Here is a 10,817-nt window from a genome sequence, read left to right as displayed (position 1 = left end):
ACAAGTATAGCCACATTTCCTAGCAAAATTAAACTTTTTCCCGAAAAAATAAACAAGCCAATGGAACCCTCTGAATAGTGTTTCTCTAGCTGCAAGCTGCAACCCATTCGTAAATCACGAAATCAATTTAGTGGATGCACCACCTGTCAGCATTAAAAACAAGCTGAAATAGAATAAAAGAATAGGAAATCTCAGACTGCATCTTAGTAATCAGTATTGTTTTGTGAATTATTTATTTCAATTTTATACATAAAAGTGTATACCGGCTTAGGATGGGACAATTTTGATGTTTGAAATACACTGCTCTAAAGCTGCAGTTGTTAAAGAGTGGACCGAAGAAGACCCTTTTGGGTGTACGAGAGGCCCTCCCTTTCCCAATCACATACATACGTGTGTTAGGTCTGATTTTCTTCATAAGCTTCAACCAAAACCTTTCTCAAAAGATTGAATATAGAAGCAGGTATGAGAATTCATCTGTCTTCATTTGAGACAGACACTAAAGATATTTTGAAAACTAAAACAATTCCACTCAATTTTTTTTGGTTTTGTTTTAGAAAAAATACAGTCGGTTAAAATTTTTAAATGCTATTTATGTTAACCTGTTTATTATTTTTAAACGAGTTTTAAAAATTTCTGCCTTAATTACTATTACAGTAAATAGCAATAGATATAACCCACAGAAACAAAAGCACTTTGGAGTTTGCAACAATTTGAGAACCCCCTGATCAATACGAAACAAAGGACTTCAGGCCTGACTCCTGGCAGGTTTAACACGGTCCCAGGCCCACTGGGGAGCCCCCAGCTGCGGCCCGCTCCACTGATACCCAGACCGGGTGTACCCCGATGAGAATCCTCACGAATAAGAACAGATATTGACGAAAGGGCAGGGTTGCTGACGTAAGAGAGCCGAGAAGTGCAGCTTCACTGCGCACGCTATACTATGTAGCTGAAAAGCTAAAAGATTTTTAGCGAATCTTTGCGACACTGTCGCGTTTCGTTGGTTCCGTGCCGTAAAGACAGCGGCGGAGCCGCCCCCGGTGAAGACAGCTGACGTGCGCGGCAATGGCGGATATGGAGGATCTATTCGGGAGCGACGCCGACAGCGATGCTGAGCGTAAAGGTGGGGTCATCTGGGCTTGGGTGGAGGCGAGAGTGGCGGGGCTTCTGCGGTGGGAGCTCAACAGCGGTCCGGTTCCGGGTCTGCGAGCGCTCCGGCGCCGCGAGCGAGTGATGGCTCTTCCTGCACTCCTGCCCCAGCTCCCCCTGCACTCCCGGCGGTGCCAGCCTCCTCCCGGAGGGCGGGAATGAAGTGACAGACGCAGAGTGTGTACCTCGAGGTTTTTGGTGTCCATGGAGCAAGCCGTGCCTGGGAGCGTGTGGAGCGAAGGGGGCGCGGGGCAGGGGTGGAGGCCGGGCAAGCCAGCGCAGCCGGAGGAGGAACCTTGGAGTCCTGCTCTGTCCTGCCTTGCACAGGCCAGCGCAGAGTAAGGGCTCTTGTGAATGAATGGAAATTAGGTGTTCAGGAACATGGGGATGGGATGGGCGAATTTGCATAGCGGCTCAGAATGCCCTCTTGAATGAAACCAGAGCGTGGCGTGTTGGGGAGTTTGAGATGTCTGGGTGAGGAGATTGGGACGGATACCGAGGTAGGGCTGCATGTAGGCGTTACACGCAGAAGATAATGTGTCCTCCGAGAGCCTGTGCAGAAACTCTAGATAATTTCTTGAGTCGGTGGTATTAGATTGGGGAGCGTAGGAGGTCTGTGTTTGGAGAGAAGGGATGAAGGATTTGATGCAGAAATGAATTAGTGAGTGTATGTTTATGGTGCAAGGAAGTCTTTCTGGCACAGAGTGGGTATTTGAGTTTGAAATATGAATAGGAGAAATTTGAAGTCAGAAGGGGCCCAAGACCAAGTTCAGAATTGTTGCGAGTCCCCAGGCTCAAAGTAATGTAGTACCTACTTTTTTCCTTAGCATAGTGCATTATCGTGGTTGTTTTTTTCTTTCTCCATCTTCAGTTTATTAATATTTTTTAGAGTATAGTTAAGGGAGCACCAGGTGGAAGTCTAGTGTGAGGGCTCTACCAGGATGGACATCCAGAATGTTCTTTCTAGTCAGGATGTCTGGAAGTATAGAGCCCAGTATATTCTTGTTCCACTCACTTTGCTGTTGTTTTCCTTTCCCCTTCATCTGTACTTGTCCGTATCCCGTTCACCCTTCAAGGCACAGAACCATGTGAACCCTCCCGTGACTCACTTCCATGAAGTTGTTCATTCAGCATTTATAGATCCCCTGTCATGTTTCAGCTACTTTGCTAGATGTAGGGGATATAATGATGAAAAGATTGTCCTCCCCCCGCCCGCCCTCAGCTTATGTCAGTGCTTAATGCATACTTGATAAATAATTGGATGGGTAGAAGCAATAGTAGAGGTACCCTGCAGTGCTTTCCCATTGCAAACTCAGGGTATGGGGAAGTGATGTATGGAGATGGTTGCTTCTCTGGGCTTCATGTTTTACCTTCTTGTAAGTCTACTGCTGCATTCTTCTCTCTTACCATTAAATTATAGAACTCTCTAGGATTTACTTCCAAATCTGTCCTTGAAGGTTGCTGTTGGTCCTGAACTTAGGATGGATGTGGCAAGGTAACTCCTGTTATATCATCATATTTAATTATTTCCCTGGGCTAAGACAGACGTAGAAAATAACTACACTTGACAGATTTCTTGGTATAACAGTGGGTAGAATTCCTACCTAGGCCCAGTGTGTTTCTTTCATGTATAAATGTGCCAGGTCGTCTTTAATTTCTTTCAACAATGTTTTGTGGTTTTTATTGTATAAGTCTTGCACTTCCTAGGTTAAATTTATTCCTAAATATTTCATTTTGGATACTGTTGCAAGTGGAATTGTTTTCTTAATTTCATTCTTGGATTGTTCATTGCTAATTATAGAAATACAGCTGATTTTTGTTTGCTAATTTTGTATCCTGCAACCATGTGTAATATATTAGCTCTAATAGTTGTTTGGGGTGTGTGTGTATTCTTTAGGATTTTCTACATGTAAGATCATGTCATCTGTGAGTAGAGATGGTTTTACTTCTTCCTTTCCAATTTGGATGCCTTTTATTTCTTTTTCTTGATTAATTACCCCAGCTAGAACTTTCTGTATAATGTTGAATAGAAGGGTGAGAGTGGACATCTTTTTCTTTTTCCTAATCTTTGGGAAAAAGCATCCATTTCTTTACCACTACATATGATGTTAGCTGTGGGTTTTTTGTAGATGCCCTTTATTACGTTGAGATAATTACCTTCGATTCCTAGTTTGTGGAGTCGTTTTATCATGAAAGGGTGTTGAATTTTATCAAATGTCTCTTCTGCATCAATTACGATGATCAAAATTTTTTCCTTTATTAATATTGTGTTTCATTTTGATTTTTAGATGTTGAATCAGTCTTGTATTCCTAGGGTAAATTCCACTTGGTCATGGTGTATATCCTTTTAATATGTTGTTGGATTTGGTTTGCTAGTATTTTGATACTATTTTTGCATACATATTTATGAGAGATATTGGTCTGTGGTTTTCCTTTTTTGTGATTTTTTTCGTCTGGCTTTGGTATTGGGGTAATGCTGGCTTAGAATGTGTTAGGAAGTGTTCCCTTTACTCAAGTTTTTGGAAGAGTTTGAGAAGGATAGGGATTAATTCTTCTCTAAATGTTTGATAGGATTCACCAGTGAAACCATTTTGTCCTGGCTTTTCTTTGTTGGAAACTTTTTGATTACTGATTCAAACTCTACTTGTTATAGGCCTATTCAGATATTGTTTCATCTTGAGTCAGTTTTGGTAGATTGTGTATTTCTAGGAATTAATCCATTTCATCTAAATTATCTAATTGTTGGTATACAGTTGTTTATAGTGTTCTCTTTTAGTCTTATTTTCTGAAAAATTAGTAGTAAAATCCCCACTTCCATTCCTGGTTTTAGTAATTTGAGGGGTTTTTTTTTTCCCTTGGTCAGCTTAGCTAAAGGTGTGTCAATCCTAAGTTTTTAAGGAATGAGCTTTTGGTTTCATTGATTCTATTATTTTTTCTGTATTTTGTTTATCTCTGCTCTAATCTTTATTATTTTTTTTCCTTCTGCTTGCTTTGAGTATAGTTTTCTTTTTCTAGTTCCTTAAAGTGAAAGGTTAGATTATCAGTTTGAGTTTTGTTTTTTTTTTTTTTTTTGTGGTATGCGGGCCTCTCACTGTTGTGGCCTCCCCCGCCGCGGAGCACAGGCTTTGGACGCGCAGGCCCAGCGGCCATGGCCCACGGGCCCAGCTTCTCCGCGGCATGCAGGATCCCCCCGGACCGGGACACGAACCCGCGCCCCCTGCATCGGCAGACAAACTCTCAACCACTGCGCCACCAGGGAAGCCCTGTTTTGTTTTTTAATGTATGTGTTTACAGCTACAAATTTCCTTTTTTAAAAAAATTAATTTATTTGTTTATTTATTTATTTATGGCTGCATTGGGTCTTCGTTGCTGCGCGTGGGCTTTCTTTAGTTGCGGCAGGCAGGGGCTACTCTTCGTTGCGGTGCACGGGCTTCTCATTGCGGTGGCTTCTCTTGTTGCGGAGCATGGGCTCTAGGTGCACAGGCTTCAGTTGTGGCTTGCGGGCTCTAGAGCACAACCTCAGTAGTTTTGGCACATGGGCTTAGTTGCTCCACGGCATGTGGGATCTTCCCGGACCAGGGATCGAACCTGTGTCCCCTGCATTGGCAGGCGGATTCTTAACCACTGTGCCACCAAGGAAGCCCTACAAATTTCCTTTTTAGCACTGCTTTCCCTGCATCCCTTAAGTATTGGTAGGCTTTGTTATCATTTTCATTCATGTCAAAATATTTTCTAATTTCTCTTGTGATTTCTTCTTTGCACCCTTGATTGTTTGAGTGCATTGTTTAATTTCCACATATTTGTGAATTTTCCAGATTTTTTTCTGTGATTGATTTCAGTTTCATTCTGTTGTGGTCAGAGAACATACTTTGTATTATTTTAGTCTTTTCAAATTTATTGAGACTTGTTTTGTGTCCTAAAATTATGGTCTGTCTTGGAGAATGTTGCATGTGCAGTTGGGAAGAATGTATATTCTACTGTTGAGTGGAGAGTTCTACTGATGTCTATTATGTCTGGTTGTTTTATAGCATTGTTCAAGTCCTCTGTTTCCTTACTGATCTTCTTTTTGTTCTGACCATTATTGAAAGTGGGGTATTTGAAGTTTCCAGTTGTTACTGTTGAACTATTTCTTCCTTCAATTCTGTTGGTGTTTTTTTTTTTCTTTTGGTGCATATACATATATATATATTTTTTATTGAAGTGTAGTTGATTTACAATGTTGTGTTAGTTTCTGGTGTACAGCACAGTGATTCAGTTATATATTATACATATATACATATACATATATATTACATAGTTTTTAATATTCTTTTCCATTATGATTTATTACAGGATATTGAATATAGTTCCCTGTGCTATGCAATAGGACCTTGTTGTTTATTCATTCTGTTGGGTTGGCCAAAAAGTTCGTTTGGTTAATGAATACATTTAATAAAGTTTTGGTGAAAATGAAAAATGTGTGTTTTATTTTTACTTAGAACCGAATGAACTTTGTGGCCAACTCAGTGTATATAATAGTTTGCATCTGCTAGTCCCAAACTCTCAATCCAATCCTCTCCCACCCCCACTCCCCCTTCGCAACCACAGGTCTGTTCTCTATGCCTGTGAGTCTTTTTCTGTTTCATAGATAAGTTCATTTGTGTCATATTTTAGATTCCACACATAAGTGATATCCTATGGTATTTGTCTTTTTCTTTCTGACTTACTTCACTTAGTAGGATTATCTCTAGGTCCATCCATGTAGCTGCAAATGGCATTATTTCATTCTTTTTTTATATTCCATTGTGTATATATGTGTGTGTGTATACATAAATATGATATTTATATATATATCACATATATATATGTCTCTCACATCTTCTTTATCCATTCTTCTATCTATGGACGTTTAGGTTGTTTCCGTGTCTTGGCTATTGTGAACAGTGCTGCTATGAACATAGGAGTGCATCTATCTTTTTGAATTATAGTTTTGTCCGGATATTTGCCCAGGAGTAGCATTGCTGGATCATATGGCCACTCTGTTTTTAGTTTTTTGAGGAACCTCCATACTGTTCTCCATAGTGGCTGCACCAATGTACTTTCACACCAACAGTGTAGGAAGGTTTCCTTTCTCCACACCCTCTCCAGCATTTGTTATCTGTAGACTTTTTTTTTTTTTTTTTGCGGTACGCGGGCCTCTCACTGTTGTGGCCTCTCTCGTTGCAGAGCACAGGCTCCGGACGCGCAGGCTCAGCGGCCGTGGCGCACGGGCCCAGCCGCTCCGCGACATGTGGGATCTTCCCGGACCGGGGCACGAACCCGTGTCCCCTGCATCGGCAGGCGGACTCTCAACCACTGCGCCACCAGGGAAGCCCATCTGTAGCCTTCTTTAATGATGGCCATTCTGACTGGTGTGACGTGGTACCTCACTGTAGTTTTGATTTGCATTTCTCTAATAATTAACCACGTTGAGCATCTTTTCATGTTCCTGTTGGCCATCTGTATGTCATCTTTGGAGAAATGTCTGTTTAGATCTTCTGCCCATTTTTTGATTGGGTTGTTTGTTTTTTTGTTATTGAGTTGTATGAGCTATTGGTATATTTTGGAAATTAAGCGCTTGTTGGTCACATCAATTGCAAATATTTTCTCCCAGTCTGTATGTTGTCTTTTCATTTTGCTTATGGTTTCCTTTGCTATGCAAAAGCTTGTAAGTTTGATTAGGTCCCATTTGTTTATTTTTGCTTTTATTTCTATTGCCTTGGTAGACTGACCTAAGAAAACATTGGTACGATTTATGTCAGAATTTTTTGCCTGTGTTCTCTTCTAGGAGTTTTATGGTGTCATGTCTTATGTTTAAGTCTTTAAGCCATTTTGAGTTTATTTTTGTGTACGGTGTGAGGGTGTTGTAACTTCATTGATTTACATGCAGGTGCATATATGTTTTAAATTATATCTTCATGTTGGATTGACCCTTTTATCATTTTATGATGTCCTTTTTTGTCTTTTGTAACAATTTTTCTTAAGACTTATTTTGCCTGATATTAGTATAACTACTAATATAGTTATACTATATAAACAGTATAACTACTGTTATACTGTCCTGTGGACAGCATATAGATGGATCCTTTTTAAAAAAAAATATTTATTTATTTTTGGCTGCGTTGGGTCTTTGTTGGTGCATGCGGGCTTTCTCTAGTTGCAGGGAGCAGGGGCTGTTCTTTGTTGCAGTGCGTGAGCTTCTCATTGCGGTGGCTTCTCTTGTTGCAGAGCACGGACTCTAGGCGCATGGGCTTCAATAACTGTGGCTTGTGGGCTCTAGAGTGCAGGCTCAGTAATTGTGGTGCACAGGCTTAGTTGCTCCGCGGCATGTGGAATCTTCCCGGACCAGGGCTCGAACCTGTGTCCCCTGCATTGGCAGGCGGATTCTTTAACCACTGTGCCACCAGGGAAGTCCCAGGATGGATCATTTTTTAAATTCATGCTGCCAATTTCTGCCTTTTCATTGGAGAAGTTGATTTATTTATGTTTAAAGTAATTACCAGTAAGAAGGACTTCTGCCATTTTGATGTTTGTTTTCTATGTCATGTTTTTTCTTCCTCAATTCTTCTTATTACTGTCTTCCTTTATGACTGCTTTTTCTGTAGTGTACTGTTACAATTCCCTTCCTGTTTCTTTGTATATTTTTAGTTTTAGTAACTTTCTTAATGGTTACTCTGGTGACTACAATTAATCTTAATTTCTAACAATCTAGTTTGTATTAATACCAACTTAATTTCAATAGTATACAAAAACTTTTTTTCTATATAGCTTCGTCCTCTCAACTTTTTATTGTTGTCACAAGTTACATCTTTATACACTGCCCAGTGATGTAGATTTATAATTATTGTTTTATACAATTGTCTTTTAAATTAAATCTTATGAAAAAAGAGGAGTCACTAACTACAAATTCATTAATACTGACCTTTATACTCACCTATTTAGTTACCTTTACTGGTGTTCTTTATTTCTTCTTGTGGATTCAAGTTACTGCCCATTGTCCTTTCATTTCGGCCTGAAGGAGTCCCTTTAGCATTTCTTGTAGGGCACTGGCAACAAACTCTAAATTTGTTTTTATTGAGGTGAGATTTACATAACATAAAATTTACCATCTTATTTTATTTTTATTAAGGTATAATTGACATACAACATTAGTTCCATGTGTACAACATAATGATTTGATATTTATACATATTGTGAAATGATCACCACAGTAAGTCTAGTTAACATTTGTCACCATACCTTGTTACAGAATTTATTTTACTGTGATGAGAACTGTTAAAATCTACTCTCTTAGCAACTTTCAAATATGCAATACAGTCTATTAACTGTAGTCATCATGCTGTATATTACATCCCCATGACTTATTTTTTTTATAACTGGAAGTTTGTATCTTCTGACTCCCTTCACCCATTTTGCCCACCTCTCCCCCTTCCCTCATTTATTCTCTGTATCTATGAGCTTTGTTTTTTTAGATCCCACATATAAGTGATATCATATATACAGTATTTGTCTTCCTCTGTCTGCTTATTTTACCTAGCATAATGCCCTCAAGATCCATGCATGTTGTTGTAAACAGCAAGATTTCCTTCCTTTTTTCTTTGGCTGTGCCACATGGCTTGTGGGATCTTAGTTCCCCAACCAGGGATTGAACCCAGGCCCCCTGCCATGGAAGTGCCCAGTCCTAACCACTGGACCACCAGGGAATTCCCAAGCTTTCCTTCTTTTTTATGGTTGAATAATATTCCATTATATATATATGTCATATTTACAGTGGCATGAATAGTATTTTATTGTATATATACACCACATTTTCTTTGTCCATTTATCTCTAGATGCACACTTAGGTTGTTTCCATATCTTGACTATTGTAAGTAATGCTGCAATGAACATAGACATGCATATATCTTTTCAAATTAGTATTTTTGTGTTCTTTGGGTAAATACCCAGAAGTGGAATAGCTGGATCATATAGTAGTCCTGTTCTTTTTCTGAAGCATTTCCATAATGTTTTCCATAGTGACTGCAGCACTTTACAATCCCACCAACAATTACAAGTGTTCCCTTTTCTCCACATCCTCTCCAACACTTGTTACTTCTTGTCTTTTTGAAAATAACCATTCTAACTGTGGTTTTGATTTTCATTTCTCTGATTAGTGATGTTGAGCATCTTTTTATGTACCTGTTGGCCATCTGTCTTTTTTAGGAAAGTGTCTATTCAGGTTTTCTGCCCATTTTTTAATTGTATTCTTTGTTTGTTTGCTATTGAATAGTATGAGTTCTTTACATATTTTGTATATTAACCCTTTATCAAATATATGATTTGCAAATATTTTATCCCATTCAGCAGGTTGCCTTTTCATTTTTGTTTTGTTTTGTTTTGCGGTACACTGGCCTCTCACTGTTGTGGCCTCTCCCGTTGTGGAGCACAGGCTCCAGACGCGCAGGCTCAGCGGCCATGGCTCACGGGTCCAGCCGCTCCGCAGCATGTGGGATCCTCCCGGACCGGGGCACGAACCCGTGTCCCCTGCATCAGCAGGCGGACTCTCAGCCACTGCGCCACCAGGGAAGCCCTGCCTTTTCATTTTGTTGATGGCTTCCTTTGCCGTGTAGAAGCTTTTTAGTTTGATGTGTCACACTTGTTTATTTTTGCTTTAGTTGCCTTTACTTTTGGTGTCAAATCCAAAAAATGATAACCAGGACCATGTCAAGGAGCTTACTGCCTGTTTTCTTCTAGGAGTTTTATGGTTTCACGTCTAAAATTTAAGTCTAATCCATTTAGAGTTAAATTTTGTATATGGTGTAAGATAGTGGTCCAGTTTCATTATTTTGCATGTTGCTGTCCAGTTTTCCCAACACCATTTATTGAAGAGACTATCCTTTCCCCATTGTGTATTCTTGGCTTGGTTCCTTTGTTGTAAATTAATTGACCATATATGTGTGGGTTTATTTCTGAGCTCTTTATTCTGTTCCATTGATTTTTGTGTCCGTAATACAGTTTGAAATCAAGGGCATGATGCCTTCAGCTTTATTCTTTTATCTCAAGATTGCTTTGGCTATTTGGGTTTTTTTTTGTTCCATACAAATTTTAGAATTTTTTGTTCTATTTCTGTGAAAAAATGCCATTGGAAGTTTTATAGGGATTGTGTTCAATATGTAGATTGCTTTGGGTAGTATGGACATTTTAACAGTATTGATTCTTCCAATCCATGAGCGTGGAATACCTTTCCATTTATTTGTATCTTCTTCAGTTTCTTTCATCAGTGTTTTCAGCGTACAGGTCTTTCACCTTTTTGGTTAAATTTATTCCTAAGTATTTTACTTTTTTTGATACAATCGTTAATGGGATTGTTTTCTTAATTTCTCTTTCATATAGCTCATTATTAGTGTATAGAATCACAACTGTATATTGATTTTGTATCCTGAAACTTTATTGAATTTATTTATTAGTTCTAACAGTTTTCTGGTGGAGTCTTTAGGATTTTCTATATATAATATCATGTCATCTGCAAATAGTGACAGTTCTACTTCTTTTCAGTTTGGTTGCAGAATATGCCATTTTTTTCTTTCTCTAGTTGTGGCACATGGGCTCCAGGATGCATGGACTCTGTAGTTTGCAGCATGCATGCTCCCTCATTGAGGCGCACGAGCTCGGTA

At 39.2% G+C, this 10,817-nt stretch overlaps 1 protein-coding gene across 1 annotated transcript in view; it reads left to right on the top strand.

Moving 5' to 3' along the window:
• Positions 1 to 978: 978 nt before the first annotated feature.
• Positions 979 to 10,817, top strand: part of LEO1 (LEO1 homolog, Paf1/RNA polymerase II complex component) — a 49,158-nt gene continuing 39,319 nt past the window's right edge. The window contains exon 1 of the mRNA XM_067747191.1: positions 979 to 1,120. Coding sequence (XP_067603292.1) covers positions 1,063 to 1,120 — 58 coding nt within the window. The 5' untranslated portion in view covers positions 979 to 1,062. The remainder of the gene's footprint in view (positions 1,121 to 10,817) is intronic.

This window comes from Pseudorca crassidens, chromosome 1 (assembly GCF_039906515.1).
Source record: "Pseudorca crassidens isolate mPseCra1 chromosome 1, mPseCra1.hap1, whole genome shotgun sequence".
NCBI lineage: Eukaryota > Metazoa > Chordata > Mammalia > Artiodactyla > Delphinidae > Pseudorca > Pseudorca crassidens.
Note: the sequence above shows the minus strand (reverse complement) of the source record. Positions and strands in the feature narration are given on the sequence as shown.